The sequence below is a fragment of the Solanum verrucosum genome, unplaced genomic scaffold (genome assembly GCF_900185275.1).
Source record: "Solanum verrucosum unplaced genomic scaffold, falcon-dt-bn FXZP01000238.1, whole genome shotgun sequence".
Taxonomy (NCBI): domain Eukaryota; kingdom Viridiplantae; phylum Streptophyta; class Magnoliopsida; order Solanales; family Solanaceae; genus Solanum; species Solanum verrucosum.
In genome coordinates, this window is record NW_026020630.1 from 4,786,698 (window position 1) to 4,810,855 (window position 24,158).

Here is a 24,158-nt window from a genome sequence, read left to right on the forward strand (position 1 = left end):
ATTGAGAGCAAAATCGATGGCTTGTGTACCTTGAGGCAGAAGTTTTTGATTTTGCTATCAAAATAATTGCTTCAAAGTTGGATTGGGTCGGTCCACATGAGCGATCCACGACCCAAAACTTAGAGTATTTTTGTTTTCTTATCAAAATTGCATCAATAACTTACCCCTTGTTAGGATGGTTGCTATCCATTGGATTGGATTGTGTTGGTAATTTAATTACAATGTTTGTTTGGATTGTTACTTAAATTTTATTTGTATCGTATTGTTTAAATTCATCATTAGGTAATGATGAAAAGACCCATTTTATGTAACGATCGACTTGGTGTGATCGTATCGTTACCTTAAAATTTTCTTTCTCATTTTGTCTTTATTTATTGCTGAATAATCATCTTTTATCCTACCTTTTCTTTGTAGCTCTACCCCGTACCCTACTTTTTCCCATAGGTTTATCATTCAAATTATGAATGTGTGACATTATATAACGACAAAGAACGATACAATCTAATTAAACATTGTCTTCATTAAAATAATACAATACGTACCAAATAAGGTTGTATTTCATATCAAGGAAGGTGACCCTATATCTCTTTTTTCTCGTGTTTTTTCTTCTCTCGTTTTTCAAGTGAAAAGTGTCTAAAATTTCCAATAACTAATATTTTGTAACTGAAATTTTATATTGAGTTTTACCTTAATATAGGGAAAGTTAATTGAATTGACTGAAAATAACAATTTGTTTCTTTATGAATCGCAATATTCTAATAAGTGTATCTCTTCATCTTTAAAGTTATATAGGATGCAAATGAGATAATAAAATATAGGATGCAAATTGACTCCTTTGTTGACAACCATTGTATTTCCTTTTTATTTAGGAAGTATATAAGAAAAAATATATTGAAAATCATATAAATTGCAATACTGTTTACATTAAGGAAAAAATATGTTTTGTATTCTCTAAATATCAGACATTAGACAGAACTTTTCACCTTAAATTTTACAGAACAAAACTAGAAAACTACACAGCCTTAAACACAACAATAATCGCCCAGCAGTAGTTCAAACATATCTTTAGGTGTAAGAAAAGTTGTTCCACCTAAAATTAATTCGACTTCAGGCCTGTTGCTCTCGGATAATGCCTCCTGAGCTTCTCGAACCTATTGATAGAACAAGGAGGGATTGTTATTTCACGTAGCACCAACGAGCATACTTCAATTGAAAGAGAAAGGATAACAGTGTTTTATAGTGATAGAACAAGGAGGGACTGTTATTTCATATAGCATCAACGATGTCAAGTAACTCTGTCCACCAATGCTAGGACAGATGAGAAGAATCACCTAGTGTTTTTTGTCTCCGATGAGTTTAGAACCTAAGACCTCAGGGTTCTCAACCACTTCATTGACAACTAGGCCACACTCTTGGTTGCCCATCAACGAGCATACTAGCAGTGTTTTATAGTCTTTTCGCTTTATTAACTAATATCTTAACCGTTGTTGCATATGTGTTACAAATTCATTAAACCAATATGAAAGCAGAAACATGAAATGCACTAAGAGTTCAAGGAAAACAAACCTCTACACCATTTATGCCTCCCACAACAAACACGAGAATAACATCGTGATCTGCCAGACTTGGTTTAGCCTGCAAAAATTCCAGAATCAAATCAGCAACTTAGGCTAGCAATGAAAATATTGATATCTAATTGAATCATACCTGCCCAAGGCCGAATCTCCCAAAACCGCTTTTGAATAGGCGGCCAACAGTAGATGAATGATACTCTAAGCCAGGTACTTCATGCTTATCTAACACCCTTGATAGCACTTTATAAAGCAGTCCTTTGTTAGAGTAAGGATCATCATTGAACTTACTCAGAGCCTGTGACCACTCTCTGAATGAAACATTCTTTTTTAAGCTGGACAATTTGTGAAAGAATTTGAATAGATTATCCACCCTATCACGTAATTCTAACTTTAATTGCATGTCATCATACACTTGCTCTTTTCTTTTATCTTTTCCAGAATCTTCATCACCCCAACTACCCCAATCGTCATCATCAAAATCAATGCTTTCGGTATTAGAAAGATTTTCCTTCTTCTCTTCTGATTTTCTGTTAAAGTTGGCTTCTAGATCCTGAGTTAAACCTTTCAGAAACTTTAATTTAGCAACTGTTGGGTTCTCAACAATCGCATCAACAATTGCTTCTTTCATAAAATGTTCCTCTTGCCAAGAGAAAGGACCAACAGTCCCAGAAGATGGGAAATTCTCACCTGCCAATATATATCCAACAACTGTGAGTAGCAGAGCATCTTGTAGAGTAAGAAGCCCCGGTTGAGCATCCATCTTATTATTACCCTGTGAACTAACTAACGCACTTTTATTTATGAGATCACTAATTTGAGCAGCAAGACTTTGGCTTGTGTCCCCAGCATTTACGTTCAGTATCTTCTCAGCACTGCTAAATGCATCCCATTTAGCACTATGTGATTCATCTAATGCAGATAGTGCTGCTGCTGCTAGCTGGATAATTCCTTTGTTTTTCGCCAGCAATGACTGGCTTTTAGCTAATGCCTTAACCATAGTCTGCAGATCTGATTTTGAAGCATAACCAGGACGGATTTTTGCATTCAATGATATATTTTCTCGACGTAAACTTTCTTGCAGCCATTTCTTGATCAGCACAGCCCCATCTTTTGTTCTTCGCTCTAGTATGGCTTCTAGGTACGGTGTTCCATGAAAATTTTCCGTAGAGACGAAAGAACCACAAAGGTCACTCTGAAAATCTTGTGAGGACATTTCACCACTAAGTTTAGTGCTAAAATTCACCAACTCAACCATCTGAGAAGTTGAGTCTCTTGAATTCCAACCACGGAGAAATGCTTCAACGCTTTCCACCAGCTGAAAGTTGTAAGAACTTGAAGTATCCTCTCTTAGGAAATTATTGAGTGGTATCTGAACGGTGAGGGGAGAACGTTGCAAGTAAGCAGGGCCAAGTTTAACCTGGCTTTGGGAGCTTTTAGATTGACTTAAGGATGCCATCCGTTCTCTGTGAGGCAATGATGAAAACATTTGATCCACAAGTGAATCCCCATGACAGCATGGAGTAAGAAGGTCAAGAGTGCGGTCAATGAGTAATAGCCCTGCAGATCTCTTACGTCGACCAACATCATAAAGACTTGACATGTCTGTTAGAAGCTTTCCAACAGTTTTTGAAACATCACCCAGGGAAAATATCTCAAATTTCAGGTCCATCTACAAATTGAATATATTAGCTTTCAAAATACAGGCTGAATGAGGCAAAATCTAAAAAAAACATAGATAACACGATTGCAATTCAATATATCAGTCGTTCAAAATCCATAATAGATTATTGCGATACATTTTTACTTTCTAAATGAAAATGTCCCACTATTTACCTTTTATTTCCACAAAGAGCTTAACATTGTGTTTATCCTCATGTTTTTTAAAAGAAGAAAAGGTCCAAGCTTGATCCTATAAATACTATTAGAAATTGCTCAATTTTTCCCTCCACTAGACCTTTGGTCCTTTCATACCCTTACCATTAGCAAATTGTCTCATACTCTCTTGCCATTAACAGAGCTCCAACATGAAATTGGTGGCCTCCACGTGTCCAAATTTAGCTCTGAATTGACTATGGTTTAACATTAACTTCAGATTGGAGCTCTGTAGAATCAAGGGCAAAAAATGAGACTTTCCTGATGGCAAGGCCGCGGGGGTAAGATTAGACAAAAAATCCGATAGACGGAAAAGTTGCTCAATGTCGCATAATACATGGTAAATTCTCCCTTTTTAACTAAAGAACATTAGTTGTACCTTTCATCTGTTATTATTAATTTAATTAATCTTGTTTATTAAAATTAAATATTCAGTGGAAAGCAGGTTTATTCCTTTAGGAATTTCACCTTTTTACAACTTTACAGCTAAATGACCGTTATCCTTAAATCTAACTGCTGTTTTTTGTTTTTATAATGGAATCCAACAACTAGTGTTTGTTATGTGTGTGTGTTGTTTTAAGAAAATTACCAATTATATAGTACTTTTGTATAATCCAAGTAGTATTCAATACACATAAATGGTGCATTGCAGAGGCTTGTACCAAGACAGAGATATGCCATCCTAAACACATTGTTAGTGAGAAGGTGTAGTCAAATTTCACTACCATTCTGGATAACAAGGATGCCAATTGGTGGACATCTTTTTTATTTTCAATATATGAATCACGATAGAAGAGAACATTCAAAATCGGTAAAGAAACTTTCAGACAAGTGAAAGCATGATTACCTTTGCCGCCAGATGATAAAGAAATTGAGCGGTAAGAGTTGCCCCAGGAGGGACATCCTCACCATCGGCAGTTGTCCCAGTACTTATTGGAGGTAACCCAAAGCTTATAGAGTTATCATGTTCAGCGGATAGGTACGCTTCGGCAACTGATCCTTCTGAAGGCAAGACAAAGAATCTAGGTGAAAAAGGACACAAGACCAAAGGGAAGTGATGCACAGAAACTTTCAACTTTTTCCGTACATCTTCGGTCCGGTCAATTACACTGTCTTCATATGAATTTTGTGCACTTGCAACAGAACTGAAATTAAAAGGCTCCTCTTCACTGGTGGTTAATTGTGACCATCCTTCATCTTCAGCGGGCGTACTTTCCTTTAGTATGCTTTCTCCGGTATGACTAGAGTTCATCAGAAACTTTCTGGCAAGCTCCTCATAATCTTGGACAAGCAAAGATTCATATTCACGATATGCATCCGGTCCTAAAGGTGATTCAGGATATGCTGAGTGACCTGTCTGAAATAAGTGAATTTGGGCATACACTTAAATTGAGGTAAGACATTGCAGATTGATCTTACAAGAAGATATTAAGTGACAATTTCCTATGTACATTGGGTGGGAATGCCAATGACATATTTAAGACCTAACATATACCAGTAAAATAGACAACCTCGAAATCATTGCAGTAGGACATTAGTCCAAAAGCACTAGACTAAATTTCTTAAAACAGATAAAAGTACTTTCAGTTCACAGTGCAGCCTTCTTTGATTGAGATATTTCTGTTGGTGAACAGAGAGTATTTGATATGACAAGCAACTCCAGTGCCAATATTGAACTTATGTGATACATTAGCTTCATCAGGATTTATTGACGACCTATGTTCGCAACTAATAGAAAAGTGACACAGTGATTACAAAGAGACAGACCATCAATAACATGAAATAAGGTCAGAAGAAAAAGACGTTATCCTGGTAAGAAGTAATTTTCCATTATATCTGTAACTAACTTGAAAACATGGCCTTACAAATAGTCTAACACTGAGTTCAGTGAAACTAAACAAATTAAGTTATAGTTGTGGTGACCAGCAAATCTCATCTAGAATGGGGAAGCCACTCGTGGATGAAAGAAAATGATTTCCATTGAAACTTTTCTATCCATCCTGTATTCTCTGCCGAACCCCCTAAGTGAAGGTAATATGCTCAGTACCTTCACTTAGCAGTGCTCGGAAGCTTTCTTTTGTCCTACTAAGACCAAGAGGACAAACTAACCTTGGCCACAACACATTTCAATAACAATATGACTATCCTTTCATTCACAATCAGTACATAATGACAAATATATCTTGAGATAACATCTAGTAGTCTCGCCTTCAATTAATTAGAATGGCATTGTTGTATGGAGTGGAGTGTTGGTCAATTGAGAATTATCACGTTCAGAAGATGAAAGTGGTTGAAATATGCTGAGATGGATGTCTGACCATACTAGGAAGGATAAGATTAGAAATGAAGCTATCCAGGACAAGGCGAGAGTGGCTTCAATGGAGGACAAAATGTGAGAGACCAGACTGAGATGGTACGGGCATGTGAAGAGGAGGTGTACAGATGTCCCGATGTGAGAGGTTGGTCATGGATGATTTCAGGAGAGGTGGTTGTAGACTGAAGAAGTAATGGGAAAGGTAATTAGACAGGACTGAGATGGTTCGGGCATGTGAAGAGGAGGTGTACGGATGTCCCGATGTGAGAGGTTGGTCATGGATGATTTCAGGAGAGGTGGTTGTAGACTGAAGAAGTAATGGGAAAGGTAATTAGACAGGACATGACCCAGCTGCTGCTTACTGAGGACATGACCTTAGATTGGATATGAAGGACATGGATTAGATAGAATGTTAGTGGGTAGTCCAGTGTTGTGTAGCTTATTATATCATATGAGTAATAGTACTCTTGTTCTATTGTTTCTTGTACTTTCATTATTTCTTCTTCTGAACTGCTTTGGGTTGCTCCTGCTACTATTGTCTTTTTCCTTGAGTCAGGGGTCTATCAGAAACAGCCTATCTACCTTGCTTGAGGTAGAGATAAGGTCTGCGTACACTCTACCCTCCCTAGACCCCACTTTGTGAGACTATATTGGGTATGTTGTTGTCATTTTTTCTTGTAAAGGAACAGGAAAGAGAATCTGCATGAAATTCTGGACGAGCATACATATAAAAGTTAAAAATCTTACAGTAAGTTATTCTATCTTCATAGAGACATATATACTGAGTACCAACCAAGAAAGATCTGCATGTCTCCCATTTTTCCTAAAGCTTAAAATTGATTCAGACGTAATGGATGGATATATGTATATTATCTTTTAATAAAGAATAATGTGGTTGATGCAAGTAAAACAACAGGTAATACAACCAATATATATCAGGTATCATTATTGAATTTAATGAGTAGAAAATCTCAGAAGAACATTTTATCCACAGGCACAAAAAGTACCTCTGAAATGCATGTAAATATAGCACAGCTGCAGAGAGTCTGAAATGCACTCAGGCAACGTAAAATGTATCTATGTGCATCACTTAGAAGACGTGACGTGATGACAACAATTTTTTTTGCAGGCCCAGAAGTCAAATTCCAATCAACCACCTACAAGGAAGACATTGACGACTGGTTCAAACAAAAGTAGATCAAAAACTGGAAAAGAATCAATACAAGAGGCTCCTTTTTTGTGGTTGTGTATATATATAGCAGTTTTCTTTTCTTCGTAGTAAGAATTTTATGAACACTTTAACATTCTGTCCAATAATCTACTGCAGATGCTTACACGCTAGCCATGTGCATGATTCACAGTAAGTGATACGTTCCTTAACTATTCTCAAGGAGATATTTTTTGTTAATACAAAATCAATCAATGTATTCCCTCTCATTTTATTTTTTTTTGGGACGGGGGAGAGAGAGAAAAGAGAATAAAGCCTACAGCTTCTTTTTTTTCAACTCTTAATGAGGACTTCCTTTATTTTTTTCACAAGCAATTCTTAACGCTGAGTTAGGAATTCTTCATGACAATTCAAACTAAATATTTACAATCATATTACATTTAAGACACATAACAATAACATGCAGTTTTCAAACACAAACTACTTCTCCTGAAGTGGAAGCATATCATGTTTCCTTTTCCAATGTGAAGTGAAGCTACTAGCCTACTACTTACGGAGTATGGTGCTCATCTGTGATTATGCAACTTAAACTATATCATGATATTAACTAAAAGATAATTCAAGCAACAAATTCCAACTCAACTAAAATAAGTATAACTATTGTTACCTTATCAAGAGGAGACATTTTCTCCAAGCTGCAAATGGCATGTGCACCAAGCTCCAAAAACAGAGAGAATGCTCCAACATATTCAAAGCTTTCGGTACACCCTGCATCCAGATAAATTATGGCATCTCTAATTTCATCTGATATCTGCAAAAAAAAATATAGAAAAAGTTTTAAGTTGACTAATTGCTCCCCAAAATTCAGGAGAAAAATCAAGTTAAAACCATTCACCATGCTGCCTTCAAAGAAAAGTTCGAGTAACTACACAAGTACAGAAGTGCCTTTTTCTTATTATATAGATTAGTACAGGTGAGGACTCGCTCACTTGGTGAGCTCCATGCTTCCACAGTTGAGGTGGAGAGTTCAAACCCCAGTAGTGATAGCATTCCCTTCCCCTTTCCTCCCCTCCTCCTTCCCCCCGTGCAATAAAATAGTTTTTAGAAAAAAAGTACATAGGTGAGGAAAAACAGAAGAGAAATAACATATAAACTATTTTGCCTTCAATAAAAGTAGAGTTGACCTAATTCTCTAATTTTCTGGATATTTTATTAGAAGAGAAGGTAAAGAGACTAGATTAAATTTTCATCACATTCTAGAATCTATCATAATAACAACAACAAGAGCTACAATTATGAGGCTTCAACCCAAAACAAGTAGGGATCGGCTATATGAATCTTCGTTGCCCATGTTGCTCCATTTAAGTTTATCGAAGTATGATGTTACATAAAAATTAGATTAAAAATAAATTAAGAAGCACTATTAATAATATTTTCTTCCATAGATGACCAGACTAAGACTCCTCAAAAACATTGGACCTAAAGTAAATAGACTAGCATGCCTAAAGTGTAACAACAATTATACCAACTAATTGGTATCGCCTATATAGATCTTGTTCTTCCATGTTAGTCCTATTTTTCGCTAGGTCTGCATGGACCCCAAGAGATTGTGAATCTTTCGAGACTACTTCCTTCCATGTAATTTTAGCTCCAGAGGCCAATGTAGAACATGACTAAACCACCTCAAGTGATCTATGTGTATTACTTGCACCTTCCAACAAATATTGTCAACTTTAATCTTTTTTAATCTTGTATGATCAACCATTAATCTTATCATTTGAATCTATGTAACGCTCATTATAGGGATATGTTTCTTTTCTAAATTCTATCGGAAAAGAAACGGCATTAAATGAATATGACCTTTTTCCTTCGCTTTAAGTATATGCAACCTGGAGTTTCCTCAGTAATTAGAAAGGGAAAAAATAGGGTATCAACGTTGTTCCTTCTTAAACATAAGAAGACAATAATAATAAAATTGGAGAAGTGATTGTTGAGTTTAGCTATTTCTACCAATATAATCTACCATCACAAATTAACACGAAATTATCCTTCTTCCTCCCTTGCATTTTATTTATCACGTAGTCAACCGACCAAATAGAAAACCTCACAAGCATAACATAAAGTAGAACATGTAAAATCTACATGTCATGAATTCAAAGTTCTCCCTCAATCTATTCTCCAAAGTATTATAAAACTTTCAGGCACTATTAACATCCATGTGTGTGGCTTCGCAGTTGATAAGACTGGAATGAGGATCACAAAAGAAAATGGTTAGAATCCCAACAAAACCAGAATTTAGGTGATTTTTCTGCATGTAAATTACCTTGTTGGTGTTAGTGGGAGGATCAGGGTACCCAATAGGATAGTCGAGTGACTGAATGTCAATCAATAAAACAAAATATATGTTTCAAAAAAAGATTTTGGAGCATTATATCTGCCTATGAGAAAAGCATAACGACTATCGGTCCGAGTACTGATGTACATATTATGATGAATCTCAGAATCTTTGGGCCTAAAACAGAGCAGAATGGATATAGAGGAATCATGTAGCCTATACAATTTAGTTTGGGATTGAAGCACAGTTGATATAACCAAAATATTCATAAAACAAAGAAATTCGTGATCTCTTTAGCATGGTTAGACACTAGCCTGAACTCCTTAGCTACTTAGCTATCAATTCCTAAAAATCATTTCCTCCCTAAATTCTAGCGATGCAGTTCAACCTTCAAAGCAGATAAATTTGCGACTGCTCAATTTGATCAGTAGTAGAACTGAGTAAACAATTCAAACTTGACAATTTTAATAAATTGAACAATGTATGATTAACGGGAAAATACTCCGGGATTGAGAGAATACTCACTTGTCTAATGGAATCCATACAACACTTGATCACATCAACCGTCGCCATAATTCCTCTCACGCGATGTAGCCGGTGCCGGAGCAAGATATATTTCCGGCGAATTTCACTTCAATCACAGTTCGATGGCCCGGATCAACTGGATTGTGAAGGCAGCATAATGACGGACCCGCTGGGCTTCTAGTGGGCTCTCTCTTGTGATGTGGAAAAAAGATGCTCTATTTAATTAATAGCCAAATTTAATAAAGTTTTTAAAGTTTAGTCGCATCAAAAATCAAATTGGTCTAAAGTTTCAAACTTTAGATATACAAGTTCGAAGTTGGATATAGTAACGGAAAATTAGACAAAAAATCGACTTAAAAAATTAACGTGTCAAACTTGAACCGTTTCGGATGAATAATAAATCAAAAGACTCAAAATATTAAGAGGAGATTACATCTAGACTTTGGAACTGTTTAAAGGGTATTTGAACTAGTTGGGATTGAAAAAAATCGATCTATAATGTATACTTTTTTGTATCAACATTATTATATATATATATATACACACACATTCCGTAAGATTTTCAACGATTCTACGCAGAATTTGTATTCCATTTCACAAATAATCACTGTTAGTTCATTTGTCAACATTCATTCTCACATTGGGCCTGAGATGTTCATTCTCACTTTGGGCCTGAGCTCAGGTTTGAGCTGATATCAAATGGATTAGGCCCAATGTTGAAGATAATATGGAAGTCTAATATTCCTCTTATCTTTTATTTATTTTTGCAATTAGTTACACTTCATTCAATAAGAAATGGACAGCTGTATAGTTAGTTACAGAATAGATGCTTTTCATTTTGTATAAATATAGGACCTTGTACAGTGATGGATTCATTCAGAAATAAAGGAATGGAAATTTATACATTGTGAGCTCTAAATTTTCCCATGGTATCAGAGCAGATGTGATATTTTCTTCTTCCCCGTAGTCTTCACTCTTCCTTTTTCTTCTTCCTTTCATTTTCTGAATAATGACTGGTGTTCAGATACCTCTTTCTCAAACTACTGAAAATTCTGAAGTAGTTATTGTAAACAATACAGTAGATGCTTCACATGCTTTCTATATCTACCCTTCAGATATTCCAGGCATGAACCTTGTATCTACTGTTTTTGACGGTAGAAGCTATGGTGGTTGGAGAAGGGCTGTGATTATTGCTCTCTCAGCTAAGAACAAACTAGGATTCATTGATGGATCTCTAGAAGTTCCAGCTGATACAGACCTGAAAATGAAAAAAGCTTGGCCAAGATGCAATGATATGGTGTTGTCTTGGTTGCTAAATTCTCTTTCAAAAGAAATTGTTGAATCAGTTTTGTACTCTCAAAGTGCCAAAATTTTGTGGTCAGATCTAGAAGATAGATTTGGTCAAGCAAATGGTGCTAAGGTATTTCAATTTCAAAAGGATCTTAATGTTGTTGTTCAAGAAAATTCCAGCATATCTGCTTATTTTACTAAGATGAAAAGTTTATGGGATGAACTAGATGTTTTAAGCACTTTTTCTGCTTGTTCTTGTAGTTGTACCTGTGGTGCAAAGGAAAAGGGATTTAAGGCTCATCAAGATGAAAGGCTACTCCAGTTTTTAATGGGTTTGAATGATACTTTCTTAGGTGTTAGAAGCAATATCTTGTTATCTACACCTTTACCCACTATTGGTCAAGCTTACTCTTTTGTAATTCAGGATGAAAAACAGAGAGAGATCCATGCTGCTCCTGCTTATCCAGGAGATTCAACATCATTTCTAGTAGGTAATGCAAGGGAAAGGAGGAACAATGAGTATAAGTCTAATCAAGGAAATTATGCCAAGAAATCTTCATTGGTGTGTAATTACTGTAAGAAAACAGGACATACTATTGACCAATGCTACAAGATCCATGGGTTCCCTGATGATTTTAAGTTTACTAAACCTAAGAGGTACCAAAAGGGACCTGTTGCTGGAAATGTTTTTAGCATAGGGGAAGCATCACAACAAGGAAATTATGATCATGTAGCTTTGAACAGTCTATCACCAGAAAATGTTAGTCAACTACTAGGACTGCTGCAAAAGATGAATCAAAAAGATCAAGTTGAATCATCTGCAAATATGATATCCTCTGGTATAACTAAGTCTCTTAAATCTCATGTTTGTCTACTTAAAATTGATAAATGTTCTTGGATACTAGATAGTGGAGCTTCTGAGCATATTACTTCTGATAGAAGTTTCTTCTCTAACATTAATCCTCTTACTGAATCTATAATTGTCACTCTTCCTAATTCTCATAAAGTTAGTGTAACTCATACACGTTCTGTCCAACTATTTTCTGATCTTATTTTAGAAAATGTGCTCTATATTCCTGACACGCTCAAATTACACCTCCTTTCAGAAGCATAAGCGATCGTTATCAAGTAAAGAACCCAACTTGTAGGTTGGGATCGATCCCACGAGGAAAATGGTTTAGACTTTACTTTTAACCAACAATTATATTCAATTAGTCAAATTATTTCCAGAAACAGGTAATAAAAAGGGGGGTTGTGCTTGTGTGAAACAAATAGCAAGACTTAATATTGTAATCAATAATTAGATTCAACTTTGGTTGTTATCAATATAAGAGAAATAACTAGGGTACACGTGTTCCCCATAATTTCATAACGCAGTAATCCTAGTAATAGCAATCCTTTTTTAGTATATTACATGCAAAGTGATAAGTTAGGTATCTCTAAATCCTTGGTCCGGCATCTAGAGAATTTCACCCCGCACCTTGGTCCGGCTACGTGTGTATAATTTACTAACCCTTACCTTTACCTCATATTAGACATCATAATCGATGTTTGGCTTAGTTATTACTTCGCACCAATCGACACTAGCCTATTAGATAGTATCACACTCAATCTATGTTGATAATTCTTTTCTTGTTAATTACCTCCTTGGTCCGGCAAGTAGTAACAAGGCGAGTTCTAATGTTGGCCACCGTTAAAAAGACTTCTAAATGAAAGAATTATCGATGCATGCAAAATACTAGTCAAGAATTGCTTATTTACTATTCATACTTTGTTAATCGACCATGGTTCCCACAACCCTAGTTGTGGATTTAGTTACTCATATTAGCAAGAACACAATTCATAATTGTAGATGGAGAAATCATGAACTTACGTAAAGAGAATAATAAACCCAGAGAATTAACTTGAATTGCAAAGCCAAAATCTTCAAAAACGAACTTGGGAAATCAATAATTGCTAGGGTTGCAAATTAATCTCCAAAGTTACAAAGCAAAAATAGAATAATAGTCTCTAACCCCCAAAAACGAAGTTTACATGTCCTATTTATAGAAAACAAATCCTAAATAAAAAAAGAAACAAATTAAGGAAAGTTTTGTTCAGGTACGCGTCTTCGATCCACGAGACTGACTTACGGACCGTCGATTGATCTACGGTCCGTAAGTCCCTTCCGTCACTCGGGACTTAGAAAATATTTCAGCATCCAAAAATCAGCTTCTCTGAAGCAAACGACGGACCAGCAACACAGACCGTAGATCGACCGACGGTCCGTCAATCCCTTCCGTAGCTCCATACTTAACATCTTCAAAAATCAGGTACTGGAACCCTCGCAGTCTCACTCTACGGATCAACAGTACGGTCCGTAGATCAATCTACGGACCGTCAATGGGCACCGTGGTTCCACACTTGGTCAGATTTCTCTGATTTGTCCTCAACACATTCCTGCTGATCTACGGTCATCACCTACGGACCGTGAATGGACCTACGGTCCGTAGATGACCTCCGTGGATGCCTTTTTCTGCATTTCCTTCAGCTGTCTCTAAACTTCCGCGCCTGAACACCTTTCCTGCAAAACATGATAAAATACATAAAAACCAATATAAAAAGGCCCTAGACACACACAACTTGTAAATGAAATGTATTAGAAATACCGTAAACTCACGGTATATCAATTCCCTATTTTAAGTTCAATCTTATATCCATTCACAAGTTGTGCAGACAACTACAGAAATCCATTTTTTTTACCCCTAATTCTTGTTTGATTTTGCAGGGCCCTTCAGTGAAGAGCCCTCAGGTGCTTGGTAAGGAAAAAGAAGGTTTATATATTCTCAAGACCAGTGATCCAGTTGTTGCTACAAACAATCCTACCAGTTCCAAGTTTAATAGTTTCTCTTTTTCTACTTTTCTAGCAGATGTCTTTACTTCTAGTTCCAGCTATTTTGATTCCAATGTAAAAGAAAAGTTGTGGCACTATAGATTAGGCCATATGCCAATGAGTAATATGAAGAAAGTTTTTCCTATTTCTACATCTTGTTCCAAATTTTCTTCTCCTTGTATTATTTGTCCTATGGCTAGACAGTCAAAGTTACCTTTTCCATCTAGCAATATTTCCACTACCTCTGTTTTTGAGCTAATTCATGTTGACACTTGGGGGCCTTATAAAACTGCTACTCATAATGGTTTTAGATACTTCATTACCATTGTAGATGATTATAGTAGAGCAACATGGACAATCTTCTTAGCACCAAGTCTAATGCTTTTACTATCCTTCAATCTTTCATTCATATGGTGGAAAGGCAATTCAATTCAAAAATAAAAATAATTAGAACTGATAATGCTTTTGAATTGGGTAGTGGTAAAATACAATCTGAATTTTTCATTTCCAAGGGAATTATCCATCAAACTACTTGTGTCCACACTCCTCAACAAAATGGGATTGTAGAAAGAAAACACAAACATTTGTTGGAAACCTCAAGAGCCCTTTTATATCAGTCTCATCTTCCTATTAGCTATTGGGGTGAATGCTTACTAACAACAACTTATCTCATCAACAGATTTCCCTCTAGTGTTTTACATTTCAAAACACCTTTTGAAATCTTGTTTAAAACTAAACCTATTTACTCTCACTTAAAATGCTTTGGATGTCTTTGTTTTGTGTCTACTTTACCTATTCACAGAAGTAAGTTTGATCAAAAAGCTTGTCCTTGTGTTTTTATAGGATATCCTTATGGGAAAAAGGGATACAAGGTCATGAATCTTCAAACTAAGAAAATATCAGTCTCAAGGGATGTGGTTTTTCATGAAGAGTATTTTCCCTTTTCTAAACATGTGTCTTTTACCAGTTATTTCCCCTCTAATTCTTTACCTAATTTGTCTGTTCCTTTTCATTTCCCTCCAAATTCTCCTGTTAATCCTTGTTCAGATCTTACTGATAATGCTATACTTTCTAATCATAGTTGTGATCCTCCTGAGGATGTGTCTCCTGATCCTCCTATTTCTGATTCCTAGAATTTCTCATATGATAATTTTTCTATTATTTCTACTCCTTCACCTATTGTTGAGACTCTTTTAATAAAATCCACTAGGAACCATAAGAAGCCTGCTTATTTAGAATCATATGTCTGCAATGCTCTGCATTTTACAGATGTTTCTTCTAGTTGTTTCTTGAGTCCTGTTACTCCTGAGCACTTATCTTTTAGTGATTTGTCTTCTACCAATCAAATTATGCTCAATTCCATTTCTAGTATACAAGAACCTATCAATTATATGCAGGCTGCACATCATCCAGGTTGGCAGAAAGCAATGGACAATGAACTTTCAGCTTTGGAGCTTAACAAAACTTGGGATATTGTTGTCTTACCCAATGGTAAAAGAGCTTTACCTTCTAAATGGGTTTTTAAAGTAAAACAACATGCTGATGGCAGTATAGAAAGACTAAAGGCTAGATTGGTGATCAGAGGAGATGTTCAAAAGGAAGGGGTGGATTATAATGAAACTTTTTCACTTGTGGTCAAGATGACTACTATCAGGTGTCTTTTAGCTACAGCAGTTAAGCATGGTTGGGGTATTTTCCAATTAGATGTTAACAATGCATTTTTACATGGTGATTTAAATGAAGAGGCGTATATGAAGTTTCCTCCAGGTGTTTCACCTCCTACTTCTGACCATGTCTGTCTGCTTAAGAAGTCCATTTATGGACTTAAACAAGCATCCAGACAATGGTATGCTAAGTTGACTGCTGCTCTTAATTTCAAAGGATTTCGTCATTCTTTGAATGATTATTCACTCTTCGTTAAAAAATCAGACAATTCTATTTCTATTGTTGTTGTTTATGTGGATGATATCCTTTTGACAGGAAATAATGAAGCAGAATTACACAGTTTAAAGAGTTTCTTAGACACATAATTCAAGATTAAGGATCTTGGTTCTTTACATTTTTTTCTTGGAATGGAGGTTGTTCGAGAACCTCAAGGTCTGCTTATTTCACAAAGGAAGTTCACATTGGATCTTTTGCGAGAATTTGATTCTCTACATCTAAGTCCTGTTTCTTGTCCATTAGATCCAACTATCAAGTTATTGGCTAATCATGGAGAGCTTATCACCGATCCAACTTTCTATCGACATTTATTGGGTAAATTGAACTACCTGACTAATACAAGGCCTGATCTTTCTTTCACTGTGCAACACCTAAGTCAATACATGCAGGATCCTCGTCAGCCACACCTAACTGTTGCTTTGAGGGTGCTACGTTATTTGCTGAAAGATCCAGGTCTTGGTCTATTTTTCTCCTCATCCTCCTCCTTCAAGCTGACAGCTTTTTGTGATTCCAATTGGGGTACCTGTCCAGATTCACGCAGATCAGTTAGTGGCTACTATATTTCTCTTGGAACTTCTCCTATTTCTTGCAAATCGAAGAAACAATCCTCCATTTCCCTCAGTTCTGCTGAAGCTGAATATCGCTCAATGAGAAGGGTTGTTGCTAAACTCACCTGGTTAGTTCGTCTGTTCGAAGACCTTTCTGTACCTGTGCCTGTTCATTCGAATAGTCTTGCAGCTATACACATCGCGAAGAATCCGGTATTCCATGAACGGACGAAGCACGTCGAACTTGACTGTCACTTTGTCCGTCAACAATACCTAGCCGGACTCATCTCCTTGTCGTATGTTCGATCTACTTCACAACTAGCCGACATTTTTACGAAATCTCTTACAGGACCTGTTCATCATAATCTTCTTGGCAAGTTGGGTGTTTCTAATAACCCTCCAACTCGAGGTAGGGTGTCAACATTCATTCTCACATTGGACCTGAGATATTCATTCTCACTTTGGGCCTGAGCTCAGGTTTGAGCTGATATCAAATGGATTAGGCCCAATGTTGAAGATAATATGGAAGTCTAATATTCCTCTTATCTTTTATTTATTTTTGCAATTAGTTACACTTCATTCAATAAGAAATGGACAGTTGTATAGTTAGTTACAGAATAGATGCTTTTCATTTTGTATAAATATAGGACCTTGTACAGTGATGGATTCATTCAGAAATAAAGGAAAGGAAATTTATACATTGTGAGATCTTAATTTTCTCATCATTAGACTATAGCAAGGCACAAGAGTTTTTGGTTCACATATTCTTGCAGAATTATGTATCTCAATACTTTTGCATTAAAGATAACTAAATTACATATAGAAGATTGATAACTAGACAAATGATGAATATTAATATCTTGTCAGTACAGAAAGAAAATATGATACTCAAATCTAGATCCACATTATGATTTCTTATCAGACAGATGCTGGCAATTTGTGCCATTTGGCAATCCTTCACAAAGTAAAAGTAGGAGTAAGGTTACGTCCCTCTACCTTTCTCCACTTAAGTTTCGAGTTTTCGTCCAAATATCAATACATTTACCTCTCTCAGAAACAAGAAATCCCAACATGCAAGGGATTAAAGTTTACATTGAATTTTAGGATCATCTGTACAGTAAACTCTTATTCCATCATGTAATTACAGGATATGAGTTTGCAGTTATAAAGCCATTACAACTGAAGAAAGTATAGAGTCTATACAGCAAACAATATATGATCGGCCACCTTCGCGCCAATCTTACTTTTCGATATGCATAAGAAAGCATGAGAAATAAACCAGCGGAGTTCAGAAAAGCCTTTACATCTTCTACTGAGCTTCTTCTATATATGTCCAAGCCAGTTCCTGACAGAATGGTGAAATTCTAAGCAGAGAAACTAAGAAACTGGAAAAATTAAGGAACACTTAAAGAATAGGCACGGAGTTCAAGAAATAAATGAAGACTGTTGAGGCTTGTGATCATAAACATGTCATGATATTTGTGTGGCTATAACATCAAGGATAAAACGGATGTTCAACTTGAATTGTTTCTAAGTTTAGAAAGTTGTTATTGGAACAGATTAAAAAAAAAAAAAATGTTGCCACATACACTGGAATTGGGGGGGGGGGGGGGTCGGGGGGGGTCAGACAATCAGCATACACATTCCCTTCACTCTCGTAATAAAATGGATCTTGGACCATACTCAACCCCAAAAAGCTAGCTCAAGAGGTGAGGATTTCCCTAGTCAAATTGAAGAGACCACTCATCCCTTAAAGGGCCGCGATGTGGGACTCTTTCAGAACTCCAGGAGGGGGAGGGGGAAGACAAATGCATAAACTTGTACATTGGAAGAAATAAAGAATTTACCTCAAGAGTTTCACAGATGCTGTTGCTTCTTTGTCATTTTAACAATTGTTTCCCACTTGGAATCACTAGGTAGTGGCTTAGAAGACTGGTTATTAGGATTCAGTCCTGTCCCGATATAAGCCCGTGAAGATGCATTCTTTGTGGATAAAGAAGGCAAAGTGCGGCAAAGCCAGGAATCTGATGGAGATTTCGGTAAAGGTGGTGGAGCAAGAAACTCTGGGTGCACTTTGCATGAGTTCTCTAACTTTTCTCTTCTCGGAATTGGCTTTCTGTTTTTTTCTTCACCATCACTGTCAGACTTTTCTAAGGTCATTGCATCTTGGTAACAATCTTGAGCTTGACCGGTAGATGTCTGTGTTTTCATCTCCCTTCCATTGTTCAGTTTTTCCGCTGAACGTGGTGGATTGAAGTCAGCTTTCCTTTGAAGATATGGCTTTAATGAAGTCTCAGACGAATAAAGTGAAGAATCTACAAATGGTTTTTGTTTTATCATCTGTTCAAGTATCTCAACGTCCTCGTGTTGTAACTTAGATGGTTTTTTATCTAGAGAACATGATATCTTAACTGATGAATCTGTTTTATGCACAATATCTATGTACAGAGTTTTCTCTACACAAGGAGTTAAAACATCTACTTCCCTGCTATTGTTCTGATCAGACAAGCACTTGAGCTCGGGATTATTTTCTTCCGCGTTCGTGCCAAGCATTGTCATATTATTGTAAGGTTCATTGGCATAAGTTGAATAGGTCCTGCCCTTAACATTGTTCTTATCCTCATGTAGTTGAGTTGTTATGGATCCAACGACAGACTTTTGCTCACTTACATCAGATGTTGACCGCTGTAAAAGATAACAAAAATTATAATTATAGTTTAGTCAAAGTAAATCTAGACAAGAAAGTTAGCACAACGCGAGTGGATCAAGCAAAGAAATGAGTGCCAGGAAGAAAAGAATGGAAGTTCATACCTCATTTTCTGTTCCGCTAAAAGAAGTAGTAGAAAAGGATCCAGTTTGTGTTCTACTGACAGGAGAGACGGGTATTCGAGGTCTAGCACTCATTGGAGGTACAGGATTTAGAAGACGAAAAGAACTTTTCAAGCAAAAATGAGGCAACAATCCACAAATATTAGTAGATAAATTTCCTCTTTCATAACAGTCATCATCACTTTCTTCCTCTTCTTCTTTATAATCATGAGCTTGGGAATGATAAAGTGTAAAACTAGGTCCGTAGCGCAACTGAGGCTGTCTATCCCCATTTATTATATTCTTCGTCTGTCTTCGTTGATCCTCGACAGGTGGTTGCTTCTTGCGGACATAGTAAGGTGTTTCTGAAGTCTTGTCTGAAGTCATTGCCTTAGCTGCTGGCAGCAATCGACCCATCATGAAATCCTTAGTTTGCGGATTCGTTGAAGAAGTTCGAAACTGTTTTGCATTCGGCACATCAAATTCACTTAAGCCACTTACACTACAATTTAGGAAGGATGATCCAGTTCTTGAAAGTGTATCCAAGGCATCCAAATAGGCTTCATCGTCATCCTCCGATTCAATCTTTTCCTTATCGTGCATCATCTCTTTTGAGCTGTCAAAACTCCCCATCTTCTTTACATTTTCATCTAAAGAAGAAGTGCAACTCAGCATGGTATTTTGAAATTTTCCTGTTTGATCGAAATCCTGGTTATCTCTTAACTTCCACCCAGGTGGAAGCTTTGGTGCGGTAGGAGGTTTTTCCGTGAAATGAGTTTGTGGTCTGCTCTCATCCTTTGGCCTTCCGGGGGTCTGTTCCCAGAGGAAAGGAACAGTTCCTGGCTTTACCACTAAGCCTGAGCTCAGTTCTGATTTGTAATGAGGAGGATGTGTCATAGTGGGAAAGGAATTGTCAAATTTCTTTTTCTCATCTCTCTGGGAAATCATTGCCGGAGAGATTCGTCTCACTGACAAAAGAGGTTGATTAAACTTCAATTGCTTGCCCTCCATGAGATGATTTGATACCGCCTTATTTCTGCACACTCAACAATCAAATTGTGAATATTTCTTCAATGTATGACAACATCAAAACGATAACGTAACAGGGGACAGCTGATCTATGATGTTACACCAGTGCCTTCATTTTTAACTATAACAAAAACTAAGATCACTTAAGTCCTTATAGAAATGATGTTGTGTCGTCTTCAAAGCTTAGATCAACTCTATGTAAATAGATACAGATTTAAAAAAACGAAACCACTTTCATTTTCATAACAAAATGAATGAAAGTCAACCTATTCCTGAAATCTCGCAACCTCTCGGCCCCTACTTGCTTATTCACAATTACTATCAACAAAAATCAGAAACATTTTTCTGGAGAACTTTATGGGGAAACCTTGGGTAAATAGTTCAAAGTGAAATACACTTTAGATCGATAAGAGTGTCTTCAACTATGTTGCTTAAGACACTCTTCAAATATACCGGAAAGTGTATCTCGGTTCCTCTAAAAGTAGTTCATTTTTGGAGATTTTGATACAGGTCCGGCAGAAGAGTCCAAGCAACATACGTCGGTCTTCAGAACAATTCCATTGGCCAAGAACAGTAAGATTGAAGAGGAAAGCAGGTGAAGAGAAACATGCATTTTACATGCCTAACTATAAAATCTTGAGGACATCATTCATTCATCAATGCGATTAAGACACTTCTCATATTCGGAATATCAAGATCGACTTGATGGCGTGATCCAAGTAGATAAATCTTTTATGGTAAACTCCACCCCGCCAAACTTCCTACCTGATAGTTTTGACTCGAACTTCCAACCAAGGTGCTCCCTGAAGCGGAGCTAGGATTTTGAGTCTAGATTCTAGAAAAGGCAACTTACTAGATTTTGTATAAATTATTTATACATATTAAGTATATTTTTATACACAAATACAAGGTCTAGCCAAAACTACTGAGTTCTACATGACTTGTAGCCCGAGTTCCGAATTACTTAGAATCAACTATATGACTTCATTATACAAAATTTCACTCTATTCATGTCCAATTCATTTCAAAACTAGATACTTTTGGCTTTTCTTTCACATTATCATAGAACTACATTGACATTACAAATCTTTAACCAGAATAAATAAAGAGACTTCATAATTTTCAATTTTCATAGGCAAAATCAAGAAACTTAATTTGGATAGCCATTTAGAATCTAAACTTTCCTTCAAATAACTAGCCAGCTTCTCCAAACTCCATAACCTCTATTTCCTAGCACAACATAACTCACAAAAGAAAATTTTGAGCTTTTGCAAAAATTAGTTTTGCTTTTAAAAAAAAGTGTTTGTTTCAACTGTTTTTTGAAGGAAAAAAAAAAGTTACTCTCTTTTTCAAGATTTCACACTCAGGTTTTTAAAATCTTCCAAAAAGAGGTAGTAATTTTTTTTCTCAAAAAAAAAAAGAAGTTCAAATCAACACTTTATAGAAAAACCCAAAAATGTTCCTACAAACTTTGTTGTAACTTTTCCTTGAATAGCTTGATTATTAAGAAGATTGAAACTTGAGGAATTCTTGAAATTCAACTAAAAAATTACCTTTTTATTTTCAAATTCTTTTTTTTTTTTTGTAAAATCTTTCTTTAAGAAGATAGTACTAACCTCTTTTTCCAAAAAAAAAAAACTTTCTGGAAAGGAAAAAAAATAATCTTTACAAACTTTGTTGGAAAGATTGAAACTTGAAGAATTCTTGAAATCCAGCTACATAAGCCCAGAAAAAAAAAAATCCAATGGAGCGGTAATAAGCATATAAATCCAGCAGAATTCTAAAAATTCTAAAAAAAAAAAACAGAGAAAAACAACACATGCAATAACATAAATAAAAATTAAAACTGAGTAAAAAACACAGTGTACCTTTAGAAAATAGATGATCTTGACTTGAAATAATTCTTTTCCTTGGCTGAATGATTGAATTTAAGTGTTTAAAATAACTATATAAAAAAAACAATATCAGAAAAAAAGAAAAAAAAAAGTGAGAAATGAGATAAGAAAGAGAAACAGAGATTAGTTAAAGAATAAAGTTTTTTTGGATTTTCCAATTGAACAAGTTTTGAGCTTTGCTTCAATGGAAAAAATCCAATTTGCTCTTTTTAATAAAATAATTAAGTCTTGTAGTTAGTTATATAAGAAGAATCAATACGTTTCTTTTGACTAGCGTTTACTTCAGTTATTATGCATTTCAATTTGCCTCGTGATTAATAGGCTTAAATCATGTGATAACATTTATTTGACCAAAAATATCTAAATTTACTATGATAATATAATAATATATTTGTATTATTTAAGTTGAATATATTTGAGAAATAACATTTTTATTTTTACGACGTAAGAGGTAGGAGTAAGGTAAACATTTTTAAAATTATGAGTAAAAAGTTCACAAGAAGAAAAATATTAACGATAAAATATTTCAAAGTTATTCAATTTTGTCCTCATGTTATATATTTTTTGTCCATTTCTACTCTTTTAATTATAAAATTATCTCATATTTATTTTTGTCATTAGCAAAATTCCAACATGAAACGGAAAACTTTAATTGTCTTCATTGAGGGGGGAAAAACAATCTAAGTTTACCCCTTATCAACTTTATGGACTCAATTATATAATGTAATTTTTTAACGAAAGAATGTTAAATTGAACTATTAGAAAAGAGATAGCATTTAAATATTAGTAACAATAATTTAAAGGATGTTGAATTATATTTTAAAAAAAATTACCAAAAGATTATAAAATCTTTTTCTTTATTTAAAGAGTGTGGGGATGGGAGGAGAAGGGCCCTCATCCTCACAAAAGTCATCCTACCTAGTAATTTGATATTTTTGTGACTCACCAACTTGTCCATTTAATCATTGATATATTACTAATATTCATCATAAATGTGTTATTCTTGAGTTTTTGGATACTTCATCATTCTACATGGTTTTGTGTAATAACAACACTTTTTGCCAAATAAAAAGGTCATCTTTTTATCCACAAGCCTCTTTATAATAATTATTCGTCATAACGACATTTTATTATAATAATTTAATTTTTTTTTTAAATTCTAATGTTATATATTATCCTTTTTATTTATTTGTTATTTTTTAAAAAAATCATTTTTATTTGTCACTTTTAATATATCAAGAAAATATAATTTTTTTTAAATATATTTTATCCTTACATTAATTACTCATATTATTATTTAATATCTAACTAAAATATCAATTAATAAAGATAACATCATAAAATAATTATATCAATAAATATTTTTAATGAGTTTGTCAAATCCAAATGAATACTTCATCATCTACCTACATGGTTTTGTGATGTTTAAAATTAAGAGTATAAAAAAGTAGGAATATTGTCGGTGATTAAGGCATATGATTTGCCTTAAAAATGGATTTTATCCAATTTTTTGAGATCTTGTTATACAGTAGAAAATTTTATTATCACTATGTTTTGAGTATACGCTAAATAATTTTGCTCATGTGCAATAGCTTGTGAATCAAATAAAAGATATAAATCGTCTATGTAAATCAGTGTGATGAACTCAACTTAAAAAATGTAAAAAAAAATAATCAATTAGAATACCACATGTTACAACAACATCTCAACGATCATTATAGGTTACAAATGGGGTTCTTTCCGGAAATAGGTCACTAATTCTAATTTTAAAAAATATTAGGAATTATAATCTTGGGGTAATATATTACAACCCACCTTCTAACATGAATAATTTAATGATTTTCTATAGATTCATTCTGATTCTAGCAAATATTCACAAATCACAACCAAACGATTTGATAAATTCAATTTCTGTTGTAATTACTAAGAAATCACTTTTTTTTTCTTGAGGCCTGATAAAATATTTTAATTTTTTAACATAAATATT

General features: G+C 35.0%; 3 protein-coding genes across 3 annotated transcripts; 1 reads left to right on the forward strand and 2 right to left on the reverse strand.

Moving 5' to 3' along the window:
* Positions 1–882: 882 nt before the first annotated feature.
* LOC125811433 (sec1 family domain-containing protein MIP3) lies at positions 883–10,001 on the reverse strand. Its single transcript, XM_049490915.1, has 7 exons — positions 9,789–10,001; positions 7,596–7,739; positions 6,768–6,917; positions 4,294–4,803; positions 1,708–3,243; positions 1,567–1,635; positions 883–1,151 (listed from the first exon to the last, which is right to left on the reverse strand). Exons 1-7 carry the CDS (start codon positions 9,834–9,836, stop codon positions 1,023–1,025), a joined length of 2,586 nt encoding a protein of 861 aa, XP_049346872.1. The 5' UTR covers positions 9,837–10,001; the 3' UTR covers positions 883–1,022.
* A 796-nt stretch (positions 10,002–10,797) lies between these two features.
* Positions 10,798–15,083, forward strand: LOC125811935 (uncharacterized). The gene is made up of 4 exons (XM_049491478.1): positions 10,798–11,917; positions 11,984–12,084; positions 13,846–14,071; positions 14,794–15,083. The coding sequence occupies exons 1-4, from the start codon at positions 10,798–10,800 to the stop codon at positions 15,081–15,083; spliced, it is 1,737 nt and encodes a 578-aa protein (XP_049347435.1).
* Positions 15,084–18,291: 3,208 nt separating this feature from the next.
* LOC125811789 (uncharacterized) lies at positions 18,292–22,314 on the reverse strand. Its single transcript, XM_049491332.1, has 3 exons — positions 22,145–22,314; positions 19,251–20,283; positions 18,292–19,124 (listed from the first exon to the last, which is right to left on the reverse strand). The coding sequence occupies exons 2-3, from the start codon at positions 20,256–20,258 to the stop codon at positions 18,297–18,299; spliced, it is 1,836 nt and encodes a 611-aa protein (XP_049347289.1). The 5' UTR covers positions 20,259–20,283; positions 22,145–22,314; the 3' UTR covers positions 18,292–18,296.
* Positions 22,315–24,158: the final 1,844 nt, after the last annotated feature.